This window comes from Furipterus horrens, unplaced genomic scaffold (genome assembly GCF_987537825.1).
Source record: "Furipterus horrens unplaced genomic scaffold, mFurHor1.1.pri manual_scaffold_5, whole genome shotgun sequence".
Taxonomy (NCBI): domain Eukaryota; kingdom Metazoa; phylum Chordata; class Mammalia; order Chiroptera; family Furipteridae; genus Furipterus; species Furipterus horrens.
Genome location: NW_028327175.1, coordinates 202,436,339 through 202,461,888, shown reverse-complemented (window position 1 = coordinate 202,461,888; position 25,550 = coordinate 202,436,339). Strand labels below are relative to the sequence as shown.

Sequence of the window (25,550 nt, the reverse complement as noted above, 5' to 3'; positions counted from 1 at the left end):
GACTGCAGACCCCGCTGGGACAGAAGATGAGGGGGCCGCGCGTTAAGACCCCCACCGGCCAAGTTTCCAACTTTACACAGAATTCTAAGCTGGAAAAACAAGAGTGACATGAGCTCTGGCACTAAAACCGCGGCTCAGGGCCGCTGCGGCAGGGGTGGGGGCGCCTGCTCTGCCCCCCGCGGCCAGCTGGCTGACGGCCGGGGTCTCTGTCGCTCCTCCCTCCTAATCTTGCTCCATCGCTGCCCACAGGTTTGTTTTGGCAAAGCTGGCTTTCCTTTTATTTCTTCCCAAACATTGGCAGAAAAAAAAAAAGATGTTGAATTTTAATCGAGTCCTGCCATTTCTCAAACCAAAGGCGAGTTCCCACGAGATATACTGGGCCTACTGCAGGGCGCTGTAGGGGACATTGTAGTCACTAACGGACCACTGCTGCTGGAGAAAGAAGTTCCTGCCACCCTTCCAGGGAAGAGCCCAGCTTTCAGAGCCGCTGCCCTGGCTCCTGGAGGAACAGGATGAGCGCAAGAGGCCCAGGAGCCCTCAGAAACCTGTCCTAAGGAGCCTCCGGAGCAGCCCGTGCCCCCCAGCTGCCCTCCGTGGGCAGGCGGCCCCTGGGGGGCCAGGAGAAGCCCCGGGGTGGGGGGCAGCCACTCCCAGGCCTGCTGCCTCTGTCTCCATTCCACTCCTGACCTCAGCTCGCTGACATGCCCCCGCAGCCCTGAAGAAGTGGGTGACCACACCTAATCTACACTCCCAGCGCACCCTGCTCCCCAGTGCCGGGACCCCCAAGGGGAGAAGGCTCTGGTCTAGACTTGAGCAGATGCCACCTGCCGACGCTCCTTGTTCCCACACCTTTCAAGAAGCCCCACACCTCCGGCAGGGCCTCCAGCATTGGTCTGCGCCTCTGCAGGTGAATGCAACAAGGGAAAAGTCCTGGGCGCTATAGGGCTGAAGGGGTTCCCAGCAAGGTGCCCCAGCTGCCAGGCAGGAGCACACGCCAGCCACTGTGGAGAAGGGCGTGGCCACCCAAGCACTCAGACAGGGGGAGCCCACAACTGTAAAGGACAGGGACTGGCAGGCCCCCCGCCCAGCTGGCAGGAGCGCACAGTGTGTGTGAGGCCCGGTGCCCACGGGCTCCCTGTGAGGACGCGCTCTGGGGCCGGAACGAGCCCCGAGCTGGACGGTCTGCGCTCCGGCACCAAGGACTCCAGCCGGGAGCAGCCGGGCTCCGAAACCGCGAGCCGGCAGAGTCCCTGCGCCGAGGACAAACGCCGCTGCACGAAGGCTTCGTGTGACAGAGCACAGACGCGGAAGAAGGAACCAGATGCCGTCAGCGCCTGGTGCAGCTCAAACCAAACTCTCAGCCACACGGAGAGGCCAGCGAGCGTCCAGCTTGCTGGCAAGGAAGGCCGTCCGCTGGGCCGGCCCAGGGGAGCAGCATGAGTGGCTCTTCAAGTCCTGTTTTGGTTAATCATGTCCAACACGGTCACAGCCAGTGTGAGGAACCCGCAGACCAGGGGGAGCAGACAGACTCGGTGCTCGACCAGCCGGTCATCGCGAATGGATGCCGCCCCGAGCCAGGGACGGGGTGGGGTCGCTGCCCGGAGCACGGACGCGATGCTGATGTCAGAGGCCTCCTCCAGGTGGCTGGTGCCTGTGGAGGGTGACCGGGGCCGCTCTGCTGGGACGGGGGCGTCCAGAGCTGAGGCCAACGCCCGGTGTGAGACCCAGGCCCGGGGTGGGGGTGGCAGGGTGAGGAGGGCGGGGCCCGTAAGTCCCTGCAGGACGGCTGAGAGGCACAGGTCCTATGATGGCTCTTCAACCGGATGAGGCCCTTCTCTCTCCTGTCGCAGGCTCCCTGCTTCCGGATGGTTCTCTGACATTGTCATCTCCTCCCTTGCCCGCTCCTTGAGGACACAGCCCGGGCCTGGTGCCCAGAGGTGGCATCACCTTTACCTGCCTCAAGGCTCCTCGTGGGCGTCCCCAGGCCTCCCTGGGGTCTCCTGCAGCCCATCCACCCCTCAGGGTGACACCCACGTCCCTTGACACAGGCGGTGGAACCAGAGCCATGCCTTGAAATGGGGGGCTTCGTATCACCCCTCTTTCCTCTTTCTCATCCTTGCTTTTCAATGTATCGTTCACAATCTCCTAGATGCTGCAGATACATTATTAAAGCAAACCTGTACGGAACTGCCCCCTGACCATGCCGGCCATGATGCCACCAGACAAGGCAGCCGTGCATGTGGCTCCTGGGGCCCAGGCTGGCGAGCGGGTGGTGAGGGTCACGTTGTGGCTCTGGGCGCCTGAGCTGTGCCCACCACTGACCACCGTCTGCTGCCTCTCTCCCTTTCTGAGCCTGGTTCCCAGCAGGTGGCCTCCGTGGGGATGACAAATGCCAGTCACATCTCAGCCCAAAGTCCTGAAACAGTGCACACATACGGGACCCAGCAGTGTGCCCGGAAATCCCACTCATAATCAAAATCGTACTTCTACCAGCCCCCAGCCGAAACGCACTAGCACAGAAATTCCTTTTTCCAACCATATTATTTTGGGGAGCAAGTGGACATGTCCAGCCAGGTCAGGAGAGAGATGCGGGCTGTTGAGTCCCTTCTGGTTAGTGGCCGGGACCCCAAGTGGCTTGACTGTGGGTGCTCATGGTCTTTACAGACACACAGCGGGCCCCACCCAAGGCGGCCCCGCGGCCGGGGCTGTGGGTCCCAGGCGCGGAGACCTGTGCTGGGCCAGTTCTTCCTCCGGGGGGCCGTTGCCCACCGCGTGTGTGCTGCTCCCAGGAGGGAAGCTCTCATGGTGGACTCCACGGGCATATTCGCCGGGAGAGTCACGTTAACGTGGGAGGAAGCATCACTGGTCTCGCCAGAGAGTCTCCATTCACGGGCCTGAATCAGCTTTCAGAAAAACAGTGAAGGGGTTAGGGGGCCCTGTGCACCCACTTTTCATCCTAAGCCTCTGGGGACACAGGACCGGGCCCTCTCTGCTCCACCCTCCCCAGGCCCCTCCGCAGGTCCTCCGCGGCCTCGCCCGCAGCGTCTGCTCCTCGCGGCAGCCTGGGCCAAGGGCATTTCCACTGTCCACCGTCCTCAGGTCAGAACCTGACTGCCCGCCACCACCCTGTTCCTTAGATTTGCAGACAACCTGCAGCAGTGAGAACCTTCCCCGCCTCCCTGCCTGCAGGAAGGGAAGGTGGGGTCAGAACCCCCAGCAGGGCGGGAAGGGATCCGAAAACCCCCACTGCCCCTCCCCAAAAGCAAGGTCAAAGGCGCAGGCGCGGGTTAGCTGTGGGAACCTGTGGGGCCGTGCCCCTCTTTGACTCCTGACCCCAATCAAACCCTTCGTGCGCGGCTTCCAGTGTCTGTCACTCTGCCACCCGGGAACTAAACACGTGAGATCGCAAAACTGGACACCAAAATATAAAAATAAGATCTCCGCAGACGCCGCGCCTTCCCGAGGGCGGATCAGCGGGCGACAGAGACACGCCCGAGTCGGAGGCCTCCTGCGCGACAGCACCTGCGCCACCCCGGCCCTTCCCTGCGCCAGGCCTGTGCGCCCGCGGCCCTGCAGGGGTTCCCGGGAGAGGAGCGCGGGCGAGGTGGGGCCCTGGGAGCCTGGAGAGGCAGAAGGACTCCCGCCCCGGGCGCCCCAGGAGTCAGAACGTCACTCCATCGCCTCCAGCCAGCCCCGGGCCACCGCAGGCCATCCCGCCGCGCAGAGCGCCGGAGCCCCGGGGCGCGCCGAGCCAGGTGTGGGGCGCGCAGAGGCCCGGCCCGACCGCGGCGGCTGGCGCGGACCGGGGACGGGCGCCAGGGACCGGGGCTGCCGCGGCTTGCTCACCGAGGCTCTCGGCGGGTGGGCGGGCAGCGGCGTCCGACGGTCCCGCTCGGCCATGGCAGCGGCGCTGCGGCGGGCGGGGGGCGCGCGTCACCGCGGGCGGGCGCCCCAAACCCAGGCCCTCCCCCGACACTCCCTGCCGCCCGGCGGTGCGGCTCCGCAACACCCCGACCAACCCCACCTCTTCCTTTTCTGCTCATCGTGTTCTTCATGGAGCAGGTTTGCAGTCCATTGGGATCGGAACACGCCTTTGCCGAAAATAACCCGGGCTGCTGCGTGGCGCGCGGAGGGCGGGGACGGCGGACCCGCACCAGCAACGACAACTCGGCCACGGCGGGGTGACTCACCCGCGTTGCACGGGGCGTGCCAGCAGCCCGCAGACTTGTGTGTTTCTCGGTGGACTCCGGGCTCCGCATCCCCGCACGCCGCCTGCCTCCACCGCCTGCTCTGCAGACGCGCACGGAGCCCGTCCTATGGCTGCTCCCAATCAGATCCGCGGACGCGTGTGCGCCGCCGCCTCTGGCGGGGACCCCGGCCCCACCGCCGCCAGGTGCTCCGGGGCTGGGCGGCCTCCGTCTGCAATGTGGGGAGAACACACCCGCACTCCTGAGAGCTGCTGGAGGAGCTGAATGGGTTAATTTAATAAACCTGGCCTGCAGGAGGGGCAGATGTGTCTTCTGGAAACCTGTGTATGGGTAAAACAAACGCTCACTGTGGGAGCCATGCCTTCCCTGGATACCTAGACTGAGAAACCCACCCGCCGCGCCCAAAGTCCTGGGCACAGAGAACAGTCCTGCGAGCGGACCCTTCAGTGTGGTGGTGAGGTGCTTCTCCCCCCCCCCCCACTTTTACCCCGTGTGCCTGTGCCTTTTGGTAAAAGAAACAGCAAGGGCTGTCCTCCCAACGGGCACACTGGGCACCTTTATTCATTCATTCATTCATTCATTCATTCATTTCAGAGAGGAAGAGGAAGGGAGAGAAGAGAAACATTGACTTGTTGTTCCATGTATTTATGCATTTATTGCTTGATTCTTGGATGTGCCCTGACCGGGGATTGAACCCACAAACTTGGTGTATTGGGACGATGCTCTAACCAACTGAGCTCCCCAGCCAGGGCCCTGGGGCACCTTGAAACAGACCATGGCAGCCTTCCCGCCCTGCGATGCGTGCAGGGTAGACACGTGAGTCCCATGGTGTCGGCTGCCTTCTTTGCTTCCTTGGCCAGAGATGGCAGCTGATGGGTTAGCAGGGTCTCAGTGGGGCCCCGGTGGGGCTCCCGGGGGAAGCCCGGGGGCGGGGAACGAAACCCACGCTAGGCTGAGTGTCTATTCCAATGATGTCCAGTGGGATCGATTTGCTGCCCCGTGGCTGGCTGCCGCCAGGGTGTGGTACCGCGTGGCAGCCCCATGCTGGTCTCAGCAGCTAATGGGGTGGCAGTAGCCAGGGGGGCCTTGGCCAGGGAGATCAGCGTTGTTCAACCCCACGCCGCCGCCCACCACTTCCGTGAGCTTTTGGTGCCAAGGCCAGCGCAGCTGGGGAGGGCAGCTGGCAACCCCCAGAGACACAGCACTTCTCCTGCCCCGGGCAGTCCAGGTCGCCTGCTCAGCAGAGGCATTTTGTGAGTGTGCGCATGGAACGCAGCATTTTCAGCTCTGGGCACGTTCCCGAAGGCCTGTCCACCCCAGTCTTTCCCCCCGACCTCCTAGCCCCAGGCCCCCAAAGTTCCTGGTCAGCAGGATAGGCAAAGGTCTCAGCTGACCCTCCTTCCAAGTGAGTGGTTACCACACTACTGCCCCAAGGGGGCCACTGGGGGAGCCCCTTCCCCACTGTCCCTCGGCCACTCTGAGCCGGGCCACAATGCCATTAGTCCTTTCGCAGCCAACACCCCCAGAGCAGCTGGACCTTCTTATTGGTCAGTCGCTTGTTTAGGGACCTCCCCACGAAACCGAACGCACAGGTGGAGGGGCGGGGCTGCCGGGCTGCCTGCTTAGGGCCATGGGGACAAACAAACGCAGGGGGGCCGGGCGGCGCATGTACGCTATGTGAGGCCCCTCCCCGCATCTCTCCTCCGGACGTTTTTAATAACAAAGGGAACCAGTGGGTTTACCGCGGCAGGCAGCAGTTTCCCCTGAAATGAGAGTTAATGGCGCTGATCAAAAACCATAACGGCGGGTGGACAGCGCCTGGTAGACGGGGAGGAGAGGTGCGGAAGTGGGGGGCATCTAAAATTTTTATTGTCCGCAATAAAAATTAAAAAAATATATGATAATGGAGAAAAACAGTTTCTGTAGTATCCCCGACCAAGTTCATGCCAGCACTCAATCAGCAAACATCTGACAAACCCAAACTGAGGGCCGTTTCTACAAAACGACTGTCGTCCTGGACGCATAGAAGCATCAGGTTCGTGAAAGACAAAGGCTGAGGAGCTGTCCCCACTTAAAGGGGCTGGAGACGGACAAAGAACTCTGGCTGGCTGGCTGGCTGGCTGAAAGGGTGGATGGATGGATGGATGGATGGATGGATGGATAGATGGGTGGGTAAATGGATGGGTGGGTGGATGTCAGGTGAAAAATAATAAAAGCTACACTCAATTACATTCAGTTTCTTAGAAATGGAGGCACTGTTTCTGGATTAGGTCTTAGAAGACACACGCCCTGGAAGTCCGGCCACTGGAAATATTCCCAGAGGTAACTGAGCCCCACCTACCCACCTCAGCTAAGCAGTCAGATGTGCTGTTGTAACCTCGCCCCTGCAACATCCTCTGATGGCACCCACTGAGGATCAACTCCACCCCCCGACCCCCTCAGCCCAGCAGCCACCACTGCTACAGCTTAAGGCCAAGAGCACAGACTCAGGAGCCATGTCACCTGATCTGAATTCCAGCTCTGCTACTTCTGATTGGTGACCGAGGTGCCTCTCCCCACTGTGTCCTGGACTCCTCATCTGTAGGACAGGCAACACCAAACCTCTTTGGCAGAAAAATCAGGGCTTGAATAAACTGGTCCCAGCCTACCTTTCTAGCCTCTCATTATAGACTGAATGCTTGTGGCCCCCCCCAATTCCTATGTTGAAACCCCACTCTCCCTGTGATGACATTAGGTGGGGTCTTTGGGAGGTGACTGGTGTTAGATGAGGTCATGAGGGTGGGATTAGCATCTTCGTAGAGTCACCAGAGAAGTTGCTTCCTGTCTCTCTCTCAGCCATGCGAGGACACAATGAGACATCAGCCATCTGCAGCCTGAAGAGGGCTCCTGCCAGAACCCAGCTGGCCTTCCAGCCTCCAGAATTGTGGGAAATATTTGTTGTTTAAGCACCCAGCCTATGACCATTGGTACAGCCACCTGAGCTGACCGAGACACCTGTCCTACACTGTTTTACACGCACATGTGCCTTTCATCCAATTCATTGAAACATGGATCATGGACCATGTGCTGTGTCCACAGGCATGCTCACATGTCTGCCAGGGAGGCTGCCCAGCCTTGGGCCTCCCAACCCATTCCTACCCTCTTCCAACAGCTCAGCGAGTCCCCCAGCTCGCCATGCTGGCTCCCAGGGCATTCGCCTCAGTGCAACGAAGTGTGTGCGTTTTAGACACAGAGTTAAACTCCGCAACAAAGTGTGTGCTCTCTACACAGCATGTAAACCGCGCATAGCTCTCTATGGGTATTGGAGTCTCACACGTATGACCGTCCCCACCAGACCACGGCTTCTCCCGGGTCTGTTTCATTCACTTTAGAACCCTCCCCCTTTGCCAAAGCCAGGCCTCTGCTCAGGGGTGCCTGGGAAGTGGCGGATGCTCAACACTTTGTACTGACAAACGACTGAAATAGATGAAGGAAAGGGCAAACCCACAAAGAAACACATCAGTGTCTCCAGACAAAAGACGGGTCCTGCCTGGGAAAAGCCACCGGTCCCCAAAGCACCATCCATGCGGCAGACTCCCCCTCACGCCTCGAGGCGGACCGTGCGCTGTGCCCAGGAGGTGGCCTTCCCGCCTTTGCCTCGAGACCGAAGTTCGGTACTTAAAGCAGCTCTGCCCTTTGCTGCGCTCCCCTCCCCCGCGTTACTGTGAGAGTTTCTGAGCATTTAAGGACGCCGACGGAGCTGTGTCTGAACACGCACAGAGCCGCTCTACAGACCGTCTGCGCAGCCCTTGGTCCATCCCTCAATCCCGCTGACTTTTGAGGCGTCTCAAAGAACGAGGGAGACAGCACACGCCACCCTGGGCATTGCAACATCTCACCCCCCTGGGGCTCAGTAATATTTCTAGCTTCTCTCCTGGGCGCGGGGATAATGTTCGGAGTCAGGCAAAGGCTCAGGTCTCGGTGCAGGGGTCGGTGAGCGTGGCCGCTGCCGTCTGTCTGTGTGGCCCAAATCCCCGATAGGTCACAGAAGGTGGCTGCCACCCCAGCGTGTCCCGATGCTCCAAGTCAGCCGCGCCCTGTGCATCCGGGCCGATTCCTTCTGGCATTTCCCACCAGAGCCGCGGTCCGCCTGCAAGTCCATTTAACGGAACCACACAGTGTGCTGCTGGGGGCGTGCCCCCCACGCCAGCGCGGGTCCCACCCGTTTGATTTGCTGCTGGGTATTACTGGGTTACATGCACTTCCCACGGTTTGCTTCTCCATCCTCCTGTCGAGGGCCCCTGGCTCTTTCCCACACCTACGGCTTCCCGTGGGGGGCACTTTCCATTTCCACATCTTGGGCAGCAGGGGCGGCGTGGGGCCAACCGCGGAATCGACCTCGCAGGGGGGATGCTCCCGGGGCCACTCCTGGCCAGCGGCGCAGGAACAGATCCAGGACAGTGCTTGCACATGTATGAACGAGGCGGGCAGAAGAGCCATGAGTGGCTTGTCACTCGCTCCCCACATGTGGCTGGCTGGCTCTTCACGGTCAGGGGTCCGCCCAGGAGGCCTGGCTCCTGGAAGGGGCGGAGAAGGGATGGTCAAAGTCCCTCTCCCAGGGCAGCCTGCCCCACTCTGCTGGCTGACTCCAGCCGACACCTCCCCTGGCTCTGTACCCGGGGGACACCTGTGTGTTGTCACACCCAGGCCGTGACACAGGCTGCAGCTGATGCGCTCTGCAATGAAGTCCTCAGAGAGCTGATGCCGGCAGACACGCATCCCCCCGCCCACCAGGCAGAGGTGCTGGGCCAGGAGCGCTGAGGCCGGCAGATGGTAGACCCAAGCGGCATGTGTGCAAAAGGCACGTCCAGGACTGAATGGGAAAGCCAGCCAGCTGATGGGCGCTGGGGTGGGTCCTGCCCTTATCCAAGCCCAGTTCCTGTTTGTGGCTGGAGGGAAAGCCTCCCTCTGAGCACCTGGCCTGCCCCGGCCTTGGTACCCACTCTTGGGGTAGAAAGGTCTTTTCTGACCAGCTCACCGCCCCTGCCCCCGGGGTCTGGGGAACAGCCTAACAAGGGTGCAGACACTGGAGGCTAATGGTTACCAGTCAGGGGACTGTCAGTGCAAGTCTCTGCCTTGAGCTAAAGAACATGAGAGAGAGAGAGAGAGAGAGGGGGGGGGGGGGAGAGAGAGAGAGAGAGGGAGAGAGAGAGAGGGGAGAGAGAGAGAGAGGGAGAGAGAGAGAGAGGGAGAGAGAGAGAGAGAGAGAGAGAGAGGGAGAGAGAGGGGGGGGGGGAGAGAGAGAGAGGGAGAGAGAGGGAGAGAGAGAGAGGGAGAGAGAGAGAGAGGGAGAGAGAGAGAGGAGAAATGGAGAAAGCACCGGCCCTCGCAGGGTTCCCGGTGGCCTGGCCGCGAAGGCGGCCTCTGGGAGACCCGGGCCCACCTGGCTCTGCCCGTGTGAGCTGCTGACCTCAGCCCTGGCCCTTCAATACCCTGCCCTGTCCCGGGCTCTCACCCGCACCGCCGCTGTCCCTCACGCATCCTCGTGGCTTCTCCGGCAGCCGGCCCGGAGGACCCTGCCTCAGCCCGGGGTTCCTAGGTCCCTCTGGCTGGCACTCGGCTGTATGTTCCACACACACCCCCTACCCCGGGAGCCCCAGCCGAGGCCTGCGTGCCCTCCTGCTCGGGTCCCCTTTCCTGTATTCCTGTATGACCGCCCCTCGCCACTGAGGCCGGAGGCAACTTCGACTGCCCCTGCGAAGCCCGACCGGGGCCCCTGCAGGGCATTTCAGGAGCCCGCTTGCCACTCTCCTGGGACACGAGGACAGGGCTGTGACAGGGGCTGAGGCTCTGGGGGCCCCGTCTCGGTAGTCTGAAGGAGAACGCGACCACCCCGGCGTGGCAGGGGCTTCCATGGAGGGGCACAGCCGCAGCACCTCGGCTGGGCTCTTGCCCCCGGGGGACCAGACCTGCTTCTCTGCTCCCAGCTCCCAGCAGCCAACCTTCCCCCCTACACCCCCCCGCCACCACGTGACGGGTCTCATGACCGTGTTTGCTCAGAGTGTGGCCCCGTGCCACCTGCAGGGAGCCGACACAAGCCGTTCTGCTCTCTGCTCACAGAGCAGCTGAGCTATTGCTTCAGGGACAAGGACAAACAAGCGTGGCGGCCGCGTCAGGCTGCTGTGGGGATGGCCGTGCGGCTTTGGCAGGAGCCGCTTCCTGTCTGGGACATTTCAGCCACGGGCAGGCCAGGCTCTGACCACCTGCCCTTTCCTTTGGAGAAGACCCTGTTCCCTAACCAGTGGGGACACGAGCGGCACAAGCCGGAGACATGGCGCCAGCACTTTGTTGACAATTCTAAATATTTCATCACGCCAACCCCCAAAATAGCCCAGCACAGCACAGACATCACTGGGAATTCGTGGAAAAGCTCTGTTTTCCTGGTAGAGAAGGGAAACAACAGCGTGACCGGGCGGCAGGCGCTCCAGCCGGGACTGAGAGTCCCCGGGAAGGTGGCAAACAGTCCCTCCACTGTCCCGCCTGGCGCTCGGAGAGTCCGGCTCATTTGAATAATGTCCCCACCCACTGACACAGCCTTGCTGGTCACCAGGGGAACTAAGGACGGGGCTTACTCCCTTCCTCAGGGGGAAACCTGCACCCCGCCCCCCACCCTGCGGGCCTGACCCGGCTGGGGCCTCCCAGGAGCCATGCGCCCTCGGGCTGCCTCTGCGGGGCCTTGGAGGCTCCCACGCCACAGCTGCGGCCGCTGCCCACCCAGATCAACACCCCTGATTGCCCACCGACTGCCATTCCAGGGGGCTCCAGGGACCCCAGACAACCCCAGCCCAGCATCTTGTGTTCACGGGGCCACAGAGTGTGCCTTGCTGCCCCTGCCCGCTCCCCACTGGGGTGTTCGTGGCTCCCCGAGTCCCACGACACACGCACATTCTGCGTGTGAGGCCTTGGCCGCCCTGTGGGGGCTGGTGGGTCCCTCCTTCCCGTCTGGGTCCCTCACTCACAACTGCTTTACTTCAGTAAGACTGGCCCAGCCGGCCCGCCGGGCGGCTGTGAGGTAGATGGGGTCGTACGAGGCAGGGCTCAGACCTCCGTGGGGCCCACGACCAGGTCACGGAGGGCTTAGCTCTCCCCATGCTCCCACCTTTCCCTGAAGGGCGTTAAAACAAACCCAACCGTGCGCACGTGCAGATCTAACTGGCTTTACAATGGACTCCTGAGCCCGGCAGCACCCCGCCCGGCAGGAGGAGGTGTCCCCAGGGGCTGCACCGAAAGGAAGGTTTTTCTAGGAAGAAGGGCGGGGAAGGGAGCTGTTAACAAAGACAGAGCCCTGGCCACGTGCTCCACTGGTCAGAGCACCTTCCTGCTACCCCAGGGTGCGGGTTCGGCCCCCCCAGCCCCACCAGGGCACATACAAGAATCAGTCAATGAATGCATCAAGAAGTGGAACAGCGAATTTCGATGGGTGCGTCTTTCTCTCCCTTCCCCCTCTCTCAAACCAATAAGCACATTCAGAAATGGAAGGACTGCTTTGGGCCAGGACACCTTTTCTCTGGGGAACAGGAAAGGGGAGGGTTCTCGCCCTGGCCCCTCGCCTCTGCTCCCTGGCGGGGCTGGAGCAGGCTCACGTGACAGGTGGCCTTCTGGACTGGCTGGCGAGGACGAGGGTCCTGGGAGACTGAAGCTGCCTCAGGTCAGGTGATCAGTCCAGGTTGGCCGCCCTGGGCCTCAGTCCGAGGGACGCCTTTTCGGGCTGTGGTTTCTCGCTGACAGTCAACCTGCTTTGCTTCCGCGATCATTAGTGATGTCTTCGTGGCTTCCAGCAAAACGTAAGCATTTTCTCTGTGTCTTGAGTGCTTCTCGTGAAGTTTGTTCTGAGATGTCTTTGCCGCTGCGCTTAGGAACGAGGTGCCCTCTGTCCGTCCATCACGAGGCTGGCCCCGCTGGTCGGCACGGTCACCCCTCACACGCGTCCAATTAAATTCCTACTCGATCAGTGCTTTCTCCACGGCCGGGCTTGGATTTTCGAGGTAAACATTTCTACCGGTGTGTGTTTGTTTTTTGTTAATTCAATGGTTTAATTAACAGATGCTAACAAACCTGCCCTCATGGAGCCACCTGGGGGTGGGGGTGGGGGAGGGTCGGGAGGGCCGTCTGGCTCCTCCTTTTTGGTTTTCGAACTTTCGTTTTTGCGGCATCGGCTCAGCCCCCCAGGCCAGGGCTGCGGCCAGGCCCCTCCTGACTCGGGATGAGCGTCCCAGTGGTTCCCTGCCACGCGCGGTGTTCACCGGAGGCTTCAGGTGCGGCCCCTTCGCCGGGGAGGGGTGCGGCCGTGAGTGTCAGAGGCCCGGCTGGGCGGAGGGCGGCAGGAAAGCGGTGTTCTGGGCGACGTGGGAGCTCACCGAGCTGCTGGGAGCCGGCCCGTGGGTACCCGCTGCGGGAACGGGACACACACGGGCGCCGGCGCGTGGAGCCTCCTGGGGCTGGGAGGGGGGCGGGCACTCGGCTCCACGTGCTGTTGGTGTTTCTGTGGCCAGAGCGGGGCTTCAGGTGTGATTAATAAACACTGGATCCACCCCCCCCCAACATTTCCAACCCACTAAGTTTGTTTGTGATGTGTGTTTTATGCCCTACAAGCATGGGAAATGATTCTTGGTCCCGTGTTTTATTCCTTATGAGGCTCTCATGGTCTGATGCTAGTATCAGGGTCGTAGCAACCTCAGAGAATGGACAGGTAAAAGCTCACTGTTGGATCTCAGCCAGGAGGTGACAGGGAAGTCCTTGCTGTCACATTCCTGGGACAGGAGATCTTCCACCGCTGCCTTTTCAGTTACTTCTGCCCCTTTATAAGAACCCCTTCCTCCTTAGGAGTCTGCTCTGGTAATTCATACATTAGGTTTTTTAAAAATTGCAATTGTGTATATGTTTGTATCATATTTTAAAATTTCCTCTGAATTTATAATAATGTCCTCATTTCTGGCTCAAAATGTTTCACTTATCATTAAAAGTTTGAAGTTAATAAAATTTTTTTCTAACTCATCCATTCTACTTTAATTATTTTATACAAATGTTAAATTTATTAATTTCATGTAGAGTTTTTTCCTAGCCTTTTATTTATTTTTTTAAAATGTGTTTTATTGATTATAATGTTACATTTGTCCCAATTTCCCTTCCCTCTTCTCCCCTCCACCCGGTGGCCCCCCTCCCTCCAGTTGTCCCCCCCTTTTTGACCATGTCCATTGGTTGTGCATATAGTTCTTCTCAACCTCTCTGTCTATTCCATTCCCTCTTACCATGCTTCTTAATTCCTATATCATCTCCCTCCCTCTCCCCCTTCCCCCTCCCTGCTGACCTCCCCCCAATATGCTCCCCATACCTGTAGTTCTTTTTCCACTCTCATTGCCTGTTTAGCTTGCCTTTGTTTCGGTTCCCTAGCTTCTGTTGTTGGTTCTTGTGATGCAGTTTTCATTGTAATGTTCATAGTTTTGATCCTCCCTTTTCTGAACCAGTCCCTTTAACATCTCATATAACAGTGGTTTGGATCTAATGAACTCTTTCAGTTTTATTTTGTCCTGGAAACACTTTCTCTGCCCTTCTATTCTGAATGACAATTTCGCTGGATAGAGTATTCGTGGTTGTAGGTTTTGGATTTTCATTACTTTGAATATTTCTTGCCAGTCCCTTCTTGCCTGCAGGGTCTCCCTTGAGAAGTCAGCTGAGAGTCTAATTGGGACCCCTTTGTACATGATTCTTTTCTTCTCTCTTGCTGCTTTTAGGATTCTCTCTTTATCTTTAACTTTTGACATTTTGATTATAATGTGTCTTGGAGTGGTTCTCCCTGGGGCCAGTTTTTTTGGAACTCTCTGTGCTTCCTGGACCTGTAAGTCTATTTCCTTCCCCAAGTTTGGGAAGTTCTGCTTTATTATATTTTCACTTAATTTTTAAGTTTCTAGTTCATCTTCTTCGCCCTCTGGTAAACCAATGATTCTTATGTTGGGCCTTTTATAGCTGTCCCAGAGGTTTCTGACCCTCTCATCATTTTCCTTGCTTCCCGTTTCCTCTCGCTGCATTGGTTGACTGCTTGTTCCTTCTCCATATTCCAGTTTGTTGATTTGAACTCTGGATTTTATTTCCTCACCATCTGTCTTGTATGTGGTTTTGTTCCTTTCAGTATGAGTGTTTTTCGATTCTTTCTCATCTTTTTCCAGATCTTTTGTTAATTCTGTAAGCCACCTGATAACAATGGCCCAGAACTGAGCCTCTGACAGGTTTCTTATCTGTTCATCTGTCAGGTTCTCTATCTGCTGCCTGGTGAGCTGCGCCACCGGGATTTCTATAGTTGTCTGCCTCATTTTGACAGATGCGTTTTGTTTTCTTGGGCCGGCTGTAGGGGGCAGTGCCTGTGTAAGCGTCACAAATCAGCGACCGGTGCCTGTCTGCGACCTATTTCGCAGCCCTGTGGTGCTTTCTTTGGGGGCGGGGGTCCAAGATGGATTCACACAGTTATTCCGCTAGGAGACCGGGATCCGTCCTCCCACCCCCTGGGCCTCACTGTTCCAGGCGATGTGGTGGCTGCTTTCCCCAGCGTTGGGGTCGCGAGCCGCTGGGGTTTGACTGCAGCCGGGATTGTCCTCCCTGCCGCTGGGATTGTCCTCCCTGCCGCTGGGATTGTTCTCCCCGCCGCTGTCCCTGGTGCGACCGCAAACAGCACTGCCCACTTTCGCTCCCCCTACCTGCCCAAAGGGCACCGCTGGTTTACAACTTCATACATTGGGCTTCCGTGTAGCTTTATTTTCTGGAATTTCTAGTTATCCTTTGTTTTGAAGTAGTTGTATTCCTCTCTAGTTGTAGAGGGAGGCCGAGCGTGTCCGTCTAAGCCTCCATCTTTTTTCCTAGCCTTTTAAAGGACGCTGATCATTTCTTTTGTGAAGAAAAGGGGCCCCGTGCTAAACCTGAGCAGCTCAGGGAGGCCCCTGCTGGGCGACCCTCCAGACTCACGACCCAGAGTGACTGCATAGGGTGGTCTGAAACGGAAAGGCTGGTCCCGGCTGACGTGCCGAGGCTAGAATCTTCCCTGACAAAGTCACCCTTCACCTTCGCTGAGCCCGTCTGTTGTCCTTTTGCATCTAAGATGACATATCTTTGGAAAGCCAGGGTCACTTTCCCAGACCCTCAGGCACAACTAGCTCCGAAAGCTCAGAGAACCCAGACCCGAGTCCTGTCATTGTCATTAGAGTCACCTGGGTTAACTGTTGACTCTTAACGATCCTGCAGCCACCTGCTTTGCTCTCTCCCGCCCCCCAATCCATCCCCAGTGGAGTTCACCTAACCCCTAGGCACCCTCTTTGGACTGTAATGGGAAAAAGAAGGTGTGAAACGGCTCTTTTCTGGAGCATCTGCTCAGCCCAGTGAGGTTTTGCTTCCTGCCAGGTGTCGTCAGTTCGTCTTAAATAAACTCATAAAAGTTCTTACAGGTTCGGATGTTTGTTATAGTGACAACTTTATACCTTTTCTTAAGATACATTTAATGCTATACGTTTTCATGAGTAGAATTTAGTATATTGTTCTTAATAAACTTTATTTTTTATAACTTTCAAGTCACTGCCCCCTCCCCCCCATTTCTCACTCTTCCTTGGATCCCCAGCTCTGACTGGGCGCCCCGGGGCCCAGGGCAGGTTCCCAGCAGCCTCGGCCCCCTGGGGGGCCCTCCAAGGCTGGAGGTTGCTGGGACTTGTCCAGGCAGGAACGTCCACACCTGCTGAGAATTTTTAAAAAAGCTTATTTGAGCCAAATAGAGGACACGCCTGGAAGCGAGATCTCACAGAGGGAGATAAGGGCTTCGGAGAAAACACTTGGCAGGTTTTTTTTTTAATGCATCTGAGGTTAAGGCGGGAACTGAGGAAGACTGCGGGCGGGTGGGAGGAAGCAGGCGGGACGGGATGCCCGGCGGGTGGAGACTGCTCGCCTGTCAGCTTTAGGAGGAGGGGGCTGGCGGGGGCACTGCCAAGGGGAGTCCACCTGGACGCTCCGGGACGCCCCGCCCAGTTAGGAACTTGCCATCAGGTCCCCCTGCGAGGTCACGTGCCTTAGAACCCCTTTTCCGTCCACGGCCCGGTAGTGGGTCCCACCCGCGGAGGGAAGGCCAGGGTGCAGAAGGACACATTTTCACTTAAACACCTCCGGGTGCTCGCCTTAGGGACCCGGCGGGCTCATACAACTCACGTAGCTCAGCAGGTTGCAGACGAGACGACGCACAAAACCAGGGACGGTTCTATGCACCGGCACAACCAATCCCACGAAATGTCACAAGAAGGGTAATGACAGCATTTAAGTACGAATACTTAGAGGTACAGCTGACAAAGGGGTGCAAGCCCCGTACGCTGCGCCGCGAAGAGAAACCGGAAAGCGCCGCACTGGCGGAGAAGCCCCTGCGCTCGGGGTGCGCGCCGAGAGCGGTGCCGTGGGGTGGGGACGCCCTGTGGGGACCTGGCACCTGTGTGTCCCCAGGGAACCCCGCTGTGACGGGGGTGGCTGGCGAGTACGTGCTGAGTGAGAACGGGGACTGCGGGTCCCGCGGGAGGGTAGGCCAGCACCCCGACACCCAGAAAGAAGGCTTAGTTCGTGCCCTGCGGGGAGCACCCCGATCCAGACGGAGAGCGCGGGTGCTGCTCAGAGCTGCTGGGCGGGGGTCCCCGTCACTGGGCCCCGCAGGGACCCGAAGGCCGGGAGGGGAGGGGCCCCCGAATGGGGCGGGGGAGCCTCAAGATGGGCCAGGGCGCCCCGGCTTCCCTGCTGGGCCCCGAGCTGCAGGCGGGCGCAGAGCCTGGGAGCGTCAGTTACTGGTCACGCGCGGGCGTCCGCGCTGACCTCGCACGGCTGTGCGGGGCCCCGGCTGCTGGAGACCCTGGTCTGACCGCCCGCGGGCCTGACCCACAGCGCGCTGCCCCGGCCGGCCCTGCACCGCGGGGCCGGCTTCCCCTGCTGCTGGCCGCGGGCTGGCTCGCGGCTGTCTTCGCAGACGGCCTGGCCCGGTTCCGCGCAGGCCACCGGCAGGCCCCTGGGGCCCTGGGCCGGGCTGGTTTCTCCTCCCCTTCATGCCTCCCCGTTTGAGGGAGAACGGCAGGCCCTCGGGCAACAGGCCAGATGGCCCTGCGGGGCTCAGTGTCCTCGCCCGCTGCCCGCTCCGCCAGCGCAGCACCCCGGCCTGCCCGTCCCGCAGGGTCCCGGACCGGCCAACAGCGCCCCGCCCCCAGCGGCTTAGCCCCGCCCCGCCGCTCACCGCAGACACTGCCCCGCCCGCGCCTGCGTACATGAGCCCTGACCGTCGGACCCCGCCCCACGCACGAGCGTCTCCCCTTTAACAGTCCCACTGCGCACGCGCGCCCGAGCCTCAGCCGGCGCCTGGGTCCCACCCCGCGCACGCGCTGCACGCGCCGCACGCGCCCCGCGCATCCCACGCCCCCGCGCACGCCCCGGCCTCAGCCGGCGGCCAATGGGCGACGCCGCCGCTCAGCCGCCGCTTATCTGCCCCGCGTCCGCCGCTGCGCGTCAATCAGTCGGGGCCCTGGGCTGACGCTGCTGCACCGCCCGGCCCCGAGCTCGTGACCCCGCTCCCGCCCGTCCGCTTCGGATCGCCCGACACCTAGGTTCCCCGGCCGGGACGCCGGCTCCGAGCCCAGCGCGCCCTCCGGCCGCAGTGCCCTCCCTCCGGCGCCATGTCGCAGAGCGGGACGCCCGGGCTGCAGGAGGAGAGCCTGCACGGTGAGCCGCCGGGGGCCGCGGAGGCCGGGACGAGGCCGCCGAGGGGCCGGCAGAGGCCGCGCGGGAGGCGGGGGAGGCCGGGCGCCGGGACGGCGTGGGAGCCGTGGCTGCGCCTGCGCGGCCGGGCTTCGGCGCGGGGTGCCGGGCGCAGGTCCCGGGGGGTGTCCGGGCTCGGTAGCCCGGGCAGCTGGCGCTGCGGCGCCTCTTCAAGGCCGTGTTCTCGCTCGCGCGCCGCGGGTCGGTCCGGCGTGGGTTGCAGCGCAGAAGCCGGGCGTTTGGCCGAATCGCCTGGGCTTCCCTTTGCCCGGAGCCGTTCGGTGCGCGGCGGCGGTCGGGGCTCAGGGAGGGGGAACGACGCGCCCGGTGCCCGGCCCCGGGCTGCTTGTCTCGGCGTCAGAGGCGGGCGGCGTTCAAGGAGTCGGCCCGGGGACGGGTGGAGCCGGGCGCGCGCCCCCCGTGCACCACAGGGTCGTTTCCAAGCGGGGCTCAGAGCTGACGCGGGGGCAACCGGCCCGGCCGCTCGGAGCGGAAGCCCGCGCCCTGCAAGGCGCCGGTCGTGCGGGCCGGTCTGGGGACTCGGGGGCGCCCAGGAGCCCGGGGAGGCTGGGGAGGCCGCCCACCGCGGAGACGGAGCTTCGTGTCCCTACGCCGTTGGGGGGACGGCCGAGCCGAGCTGGCCGCGCGCGGCGCCTGTGCTGGGAGCCGCGGCCGCGTTCCGGGACGGACCGGCTCTTTTGCTGGAACTACACGAAGGGATTCGTCTTCTCTGCCTTTTCCGCACGGAGGGTCCGAGGGGGCTTCACGAGCTCTGCCCTGAAACCGCCCCCTCCAGTGCTCCGGCTGCTTGAGGCTCCCAGTCCGCGTGCTGGGCCGGGTCGGGTCGGGCTGGGGCTCCGTCCCCCTGGATGGGCACCGAGCTGCTGAGTCACTGGCGGGCGACCTCAGGGACCGACGGGGGGATTTGCCGCCCGGCCCCTGATGTGGGCCTCGCTGGGCAGCGCTCGTGTCTACGTGCGGCCGGGCACTCGCCTCCGCGGCCGGGAGGGGCCGGCGGGGCCGCTGCGCGGTAGGCGGGAGCAGCCGCTGGCGTCGGGCCGGACCCACAGCGGCAGCGCCGCCCCCCCCCCCCCGCCCCGGCAGCCAAGTGGGAGCAGTTCGCCGGCGGCCGCCCTGCGGGCCGTGGTCTCGGTGGACGTGGACGCGGAGAGCGGGGCTTTGTGCCGGGGCTGCCCGGACCGGAGGCTCGTGGCCGAGGACGTCCCTGCGGTTCCGGGCGGCGCAGCCCCGGCTCCCCAGGGCTGAGTCCGTTCCTAGCGGCCCTTCTTCCGCCTGCCGGGGAGCGGCTTCCCACCCAGCGCTGCAGCCCGATAGTCACGCGCCTGCCCCTCGGGGAGCTGGGCCCCGGGAGACGGATTTGGACCCAAGGCTTCTGCAGACAGTCGTGGGGGGCGGGTGTTTCTCAAGGACGCTGAGGACTTGCTGGGAGACGACTCTTGTCCCCGTGGGGTCCCGAGGCGGCCCTGGCGGTGCAGTGAATACACCGCAGCCGCGGGACGGTGTCCGCTGTGTCCGCTGGGACGTCCCTGGCCGCTGCCACGAGCTCTGAAACCCTGGGCTTTTTTTAAATTATGTTTTACGTTGTTACAGTGTCCCACTTTCCCCTTCGCTCCCCCCACCCAGTACCCCCTTCCCTCCGGCACTCCCACCCCCCTGAGTTCATGCCCGTGGGCTGTGCTTGTTCTTTGGCTCCACCCTCTCCTATGTTATTAACGCCCCCCCGTCTGTTTTGTACCAACCAGTTGTGCTCCTCAGTCCCTGCACCGTTTCCCCATTTCTACCCCCCCCAGCTGATAACCCTCCAGGTGACCCCCACACCTAGGATTCTGTTCCTGTTCTGGTTTGCTTAGCGGGATTTTGTTTTTATTTTTTAGATTCTGTTGTTGGTGGTTGTGAGTTTGTTGTCATTTTAGTGTTCAGTTTTCTTGAATGAGAGGAGAGTCTTTGCTGTTCTGGAGGAGCCCAGGGCAGCCTTGGGGTGCAGGTGGGTTGACGACCGATCCGAGGGTGCGAACAGCCCACCTCCTCCAGGGCGGGCAGGACGGCTGCGAACCCTTCCGGCCGCTGGAGGAGCCCGTGCGGGCCCTGCCGCTGGCTGCTCCGAGCTGTGGCCTGTCCAGTGCGCGGGCGGGTGTGAGGCCGCGGGAGAGGCTGGCGGAGGAAGGGCGCGCAGCTGCAGGCTCTGGTCCACTCCCGGGCCCGGGCCCGCCTTTTTCTGGTTCACAGGTGGAGGCCGTTGCGGGTTAGGACCGCGCCCCTCAGTGTGGCGGCGGCGTGGCGTGCGGTGCTGCCGTTTAGGACACCGGCTGCCCATCCCCGCGAGGCGGTGGCGTCTGTAGGACAATGAGCTCCTGGCGGTTCCCTAGATCCTGCCTGCACTCCGTCCCTGGCGTGCCCTCCTCCATGTGCCGCCACAGGGACGGACGCGCTGGGGACCCACGGTGCCAGGTGCTGCCAGCAGCGCGGCCGACGGGCCGGGGGAGGGGGGCAGGGGCGCGAGAGGCCACTGTCAGGTCACGCGTGGTAGGTCAGGCCACACGTGCAGGTCACGAGTCGGACGCGCTGCGCCTGGGTCTGCGTGAGGCCGCGTTCTGATGGCACAGCTGATGGACATGCCACCCAAACGGCCAGTAACAGGACACGTTCAGCCTTGTTACAAACTGGGGACGCAGGTGAGCCCCCGTGGCTGAGCGTGACAACTGGTGAGGCCGCGCTCGAGGCAGCTGCTGCTCATGCTGGGACGGCCGGAGCGCGCAGTTCTGGGACCACTGAGCACACGTCACCACCTCCCAGCCCAGGGGTCCAACCCGCGTGTCCCCAGCGGGGACAGCGTGATGTTGCAGAAGCATTCAGAGTGGGTAGTTGGTGGTGGGGCAGTGCAGGGGGGTTCTGGGAGTGACGGCCACACGGTTGAATCCACACACTTGGTGGCCTGCAGGTGCCATTTGGTCCTGGCGCCTCCCAAGCTTCCATCCTCACACCTGTGGTTCCTTTGCCGCAGCCGAGGGGACCCTCCCAGCAGCGCCTGCGGGACAGCGCTCTTCCCTGCCCTGTGGGATGTGCCAGGTCACTTCCACCTTCCAGCTCCCCCACCTGTCAAACCCCCGGCCTGCGCACAGGAAAAACCAACCCCACCCCCACCCCACCCCCCGCCATGCTCGCTGGCCCAGGGTGTCTGCTCGAGCCGCCTCTGTGCCTGGCTCTGCCTGTCACCCGGTGCGCAGCCCGGCACCCACTGCACCTGCTCCCGGCCACTGAGCACTGGGCTGCGGCTGGGGGGTCCTGCGGCTGGGGTGGGGGTGCTGCGGCCGCGTTCTATTTGGATGAGCAGGTGACCTGGTGCTAATGATAGTCCTGACTGTAAACGCTGCCACGATAGTCTGTCGGGGACTGCAGTTCAGACGGAGCTCGCGCCCTGTGGGGACGCAGGACCCGACGGGCGGCCTGCTCTGCTCCATCAGCGTCGGCTGTGTCCCGAGTCTTCCTCGGGCTTCGGGTGGAACGACACAGCAGCAAACGTGCCTCGTGGGGCCCGCCTCAGGGTGGGGGCGTCCGGCCGGCCAGTGCGAAGGGGCTTAAACTTCCACAGTTTCTAAACTCTGTTCACCTTGTGTTGGCGCCTTTTGGGGGGTGTCGTCCCACAAGGCAGAAGGCTGCTGGTTCGAGTCCCGGTCTGGCACAGGCTGGGCTGTGGGTTTGGTCCCCGGTCCGGCGTGGGGGAGAAGCGCGGGTGGACGTTTCCCTCCCGCTCTCCCCGCGCCCCTTCTCTGCAGGAACACCCCTGAAGCACTCAGGCTGCCTGGGCTCCGCTCTGAGCCGAGGGGTCCCCGTCCTCAGGCGGGTGGGGCAGGGCCAGGCGGGGTGCGCGCAGAGCCCTGGGGCTGCGTCCCAGCCCCTCTCAGGCCGGACCCCGCGCGTGCCGCCCGCAGGCTCCTGGGTGGAGCTGCACTTCAGCAGCGGGAACGGCGGCGGCGCCCCGGCCTCGGCATCTCTCTACAACGGGGACATGGAGAAGATCCTGCTGGACGCGCAGCACGAGTCTGGACGCAGCAGCTCCAAAAGCTCTCACTGCGACAGGTGTGTGCGGGCCCCTGGGCGGCCGGCTCTGCCCCTCCTGCTCCCACTTCTGCTCGTCGCCTGGAGAGGCTTTGAAATGAGCCGCTGTCCTCGCACAGCCAGGGGGACTCCAGGCAGCACAGACGAGTCTGAGATCAAAGGTCAGGTGCTCTCCAGGGTTGTGTGACAGCCTGCAGAGCCAGCAGGTGACAAAGCCCACCAGGTCTAGCTATCCCTGTCCCCCTGGGACTGGCCCGTTGATGCTCTTTGAGTTCAGTGTCAAAGGCAGGCGGCAGCCCTGGCCCCAGCGTGCCACCAGGTGGAGGGACGCTGCTCCCCAGCCTGTGGGTGGCCCCCGCCTGAGCAGCGGTGCCTTCCCCGATGGAGAGAAGGTTAAAGCGTCCTGTCCCCAATGCCCGCTCCTCTCGCTTCCAGCCCGCCTCGCTCTCAGACCCCACAGGACACGAACCGAGCGTCGGAGACAGACAGCCACAGCACCGGGAAGAACAGCTCCCAGGTAGGCCGGCCCTGGGGTGCTCTGGCGCGCGTTGGGAGCGGGACCCAGCTGTGCGTTGGCCTGGGCCCTTAGCTGGGGGTGTGGGGCAAGGGTGTCTCAGCGCTGAGCTGACACAGGGCTGCATGGGGGGGGGGGTGCAGGCTTAGCCAGGACGGGGGGGCCCCACGTGCCTTCGGCTGGAGCAGGTGTGAGTGGGCCGTGGGAAGAGGGTTGGGGGTCAGGAGTGCGGTTTACTGTCCACGGGAGAGCGGTGTCTCCACAGGCCGCTCAGGGCCCTGGAGCTGTCGTGGTCGCCGTGCTGACGGCATTTTCCATGGGGCGCAGCGGCTGCCTCCAGAAAGCGCCCTCACGCCGCGCTCGCTGGTGCGTGGGGCTGTGGTGCTGGCAGCCGCCCAGGCTGGGGTTGCAGCCTGGGTCCCCGCGCTCACGCGTCAGCACTGGGCTTTGCTGCGACACCGAGGGCAGGCTGACGGCCCCGCGGCCGGTGCGCCCAGGGAATGCCGCCCGGGGGCTTCTCCAGCCACACTTGGTCCGTTCCCGCCCAGGCCGGTCTCCCTCGGAAGGACGGACGAGTCCTCGTGCCTCCAGGCTTTGCCCTGCACGGGGTCCCCGCTCAGCTGCGGGTGCCATGTTCCGGGGCAACCCTGAACTGTGGAGCAGTGTCCGCCCGGGCTTTAGGAGGGGATTTTATGCTCAGGCACAGGCCGTTCACATGCAGGGGCTCCTGTAACCCTACAGAAAGCGTGTATGTGACCCCGTTAGTGAGCGTACGTGTAATTCTCAAGCTGGGCGCCCACGCGGGGCCTGCTGCTGTGTGCCTGTGGTTGGTCGCTGAGCCCCCGCCAGGCCCGGGGCCGTCGGCTCCGCTGCAGCCAGCGCTGGGGGCGGCGTCCCTGCGCACCCTTGTCCGCGCTCCACGGCGCTTCCTCGGGCTCTGCCGTGCGGACTTGCGGCTCCGAGCCCCGCATCTGGCCCCGGCCCGGCGGGAGTGACGGGCCCTCTGCTCTAACGCCCCCCCAGTCCGAGGAAGACTACTTGGAGAGGCGGCGGGAGGTCGAAAGCATCCTGAAGAAGAACTCCGACTGGATATGGGACTGGTCCAGCCGCCCCGAGAACATCCCCCCCAAGTGAGTCTGCGCGGAGCGCCCGGGCCATGGGGTCCGGGACGCGGCGCGGGCGGCGGGCTCACCGCTCTTGCCTCCGCAGGGAGTTCCTGTTCCGGCACCCGAAGCGCGCGGCCACACTCAGCATGCGGAACACGAGCGTCATGAAGAAGGGGGGCGTCTTCTCAGCCGAGTTCCTCAAAGTCTTCCTGCCGTCCCTGCTGCTCTCGCACCTGCTGGCCATCGGGCTGGGGTGAGTGCCGCGGCCGGCGGGACAGTTCCGGGGCGCGGTGACTGCGTTCTAAACGTTTCCCTGGAAGGGCGGGTCATAAGTCCCAGCTGACGCAACGGCGTGTAAGACACCCGCACGGGACCACTGTCCCCCGCAGGCCAGTGCAGGTGAGGGCACGCGTGTGGGGCTCGTGCCGGCTGCCCTCCCTGTGCCGGGTGCAGGTGCAGTGCCTGTGGCGAGCAGGGGTGCCGCCGCCACCACGCCTCCTGCGGGTCCCTCAGCGGGGACAGCGAGGTCCTCGCTGCTCGGGCTTCTCACCCTGACGATGCAGAAAGCGCAAGTTCAGCCTAGACCCTGAGGACGTGGCCCCGGCCCGAGTCTGTGGGAGCCAGGGCTGCTCCCCGCGGGTTCACCCCCGCGTCTGTCGGTGGGTGGGGGGAACGGCCTCGCTTGTCACGCTGGGCCACAGTGTCCTGTGGCTGCCGCTTCCTGGCAGGCGACGGGCGTGACCGCTTCCGGTTTAGGCTGGTGCTGCTGGGCAGGAGGTGTGAGCAGGTCATTCTCCCCGAGCTCTGAGCCCCGGGCCCCAGCTCCGACTGCTGTGGGAACGGCGTCCTGCGTGGGCTCCTTGCCGTCAGTGCGCCCTGGCATCGCAGCGGTGCTGTCGGCCCTCCTCGCCCAGGGCGGCGCGCGGATCCTGAGGGGCAGCTCCTGGTGCCTCCTGCCGCTCCGCCCGGCCCCTTCTGTGTGCCCGGCCGCCAGGCCCCCCCCCCCCCCCCCGCCCCCTAAGGCCTCTGTGGACTCGCGCGCCATCACCCTGCGCAGAGACTGCGCGGTGGCTGCATCAGCGTAGGGGCACGGGCGGCTGCAGGTTGGGGCGTCCCTGTGGCAGGTGGGGCCCATCGCCCCAGGCCCGCTCACCACGGTTGCTTTCCTGCGCAGGATCTACATCGGGCGGCGTCTGACCCCCTCCACCAGCACCTTCTGACGGGGCCTGGAGGCGGCGGCTTCTCACGGCGGAGCGGGCGCCACACCAGGGCCCTCGGGCCGCCGCCCCGCCGCCTGCTCTGTGCGGGCCGTGCGCCCGGCTCAGACGCAGAGCGGTCCCCGCGGCCCCGTGGACCAGGACCCGACCCCACGTGCGGGGCCGGTCAGCATGTCCCACTCACCGCTCCCGGGGGAAGGCGGTGCAGGATTTCTGATATAAATACACGTATAAATAACTTTACCACACGAGTCATGTATGTAGTGTTTTAGTCAAAGTGATCTGTACCCGTAATTCAGTTAAAACCTCCGTTTTGAAAGAGTAGTTGCTAGAAAGACTCCATGAAGGGCTTGGCCCGCTATGGGAGGCCCTGGACGTGGCCGTGCAGTGGCCTCGGCCCCGTCGGACCCTGTGCAGCGCAGACGCCGGCCCCCGTGCTGGGCGGGTGGCGCCTGCTTGTTGATCACACAGGACGCGCCCGAGAGCCCTGCTGAGCACCTTCCTCGTTTCCCCACGAGGCGGCTGGACTGCGGCTCACGTGTGTGTCCGTGTTTGTGCTCCGAGACTCAGCTTCGCCCCCAGCACGCGTGTCTGCAGGACTGGAAACAGAAAACAATAAATCTTTGCCAAACCCTCC

The 25,550-nt window shown here is 62.7% G+C and overlaps 2 protein-coding genes across 2 annotated transcripts in view; one reads left to right on the top strand and one right to left on the bottom strand.

Moving 5' to 3' along the window:
• Positions 1–4,189, bottom strand: part of JAKMIP3 (Janus kinase and microtubule interacting protein 3) — a 51,282-nt gene extending 47,093 nt beyond the window's left edge. Inside the window, exon 1 of the mRNA XM_090278804.1 lies at positions 4,025–4,189. The gene's annotated coding sequence lies outside the window, so the exon portion shown is untranslated. The remainder of the gene's footprint in view (positions 1–4,024) is intronic.
• A 13,552-nt stretch (positions 4,190–17,741) lies between these two features.
• BNIP3 (BCL2 interacting protein 3) lies at positions 17,742–25,550 on the top strand. Its single transcript, XM_090278803.1, has 6 exons — positions 17,742–17,963; positions 21,950–22,097; positions 22,512–22,593; positions 23,614–23,720; positions 23,800–23,949; positions 24,871–25,550. The coding sequence occupies exons 1-6, from the start codon at positions 17,918–17,920 to the stop codon at positions 24,914–24,916; spliced, it is 579 nt and encodes a 192-aa protein (XP_090134929.1). The 5' UTR covers positions 17,742–17,917; the 3' UTR covers positions 24,917–25,550.

Excerpts from the sequence above, each read along its gene's own strand:
- BNIP3 (XM_090278803.1), top strand. The coding sequence starts at position 17,918 with ATGTCGCAGAGCGGGACGCCCGGGCTGCAGGAGGAGAGCCTGCACG. Across the intron at positions 22,098-22,511 it reads AAAAGCTCTCACTGCGACAG|CCCGCCTCGCTCTCAGACCC; the intron begins GTGTGTGCGGGC and ends TCTCGCTTCCAG. Across the intron at positions 23,721-23,799 it reads CCCGAGAACATCCCCCCCAA|GGAGTTCCTGTTCCGGCACC; the intron begins GTGAGTCTGCGC and ends TTGCCTCCGCAG.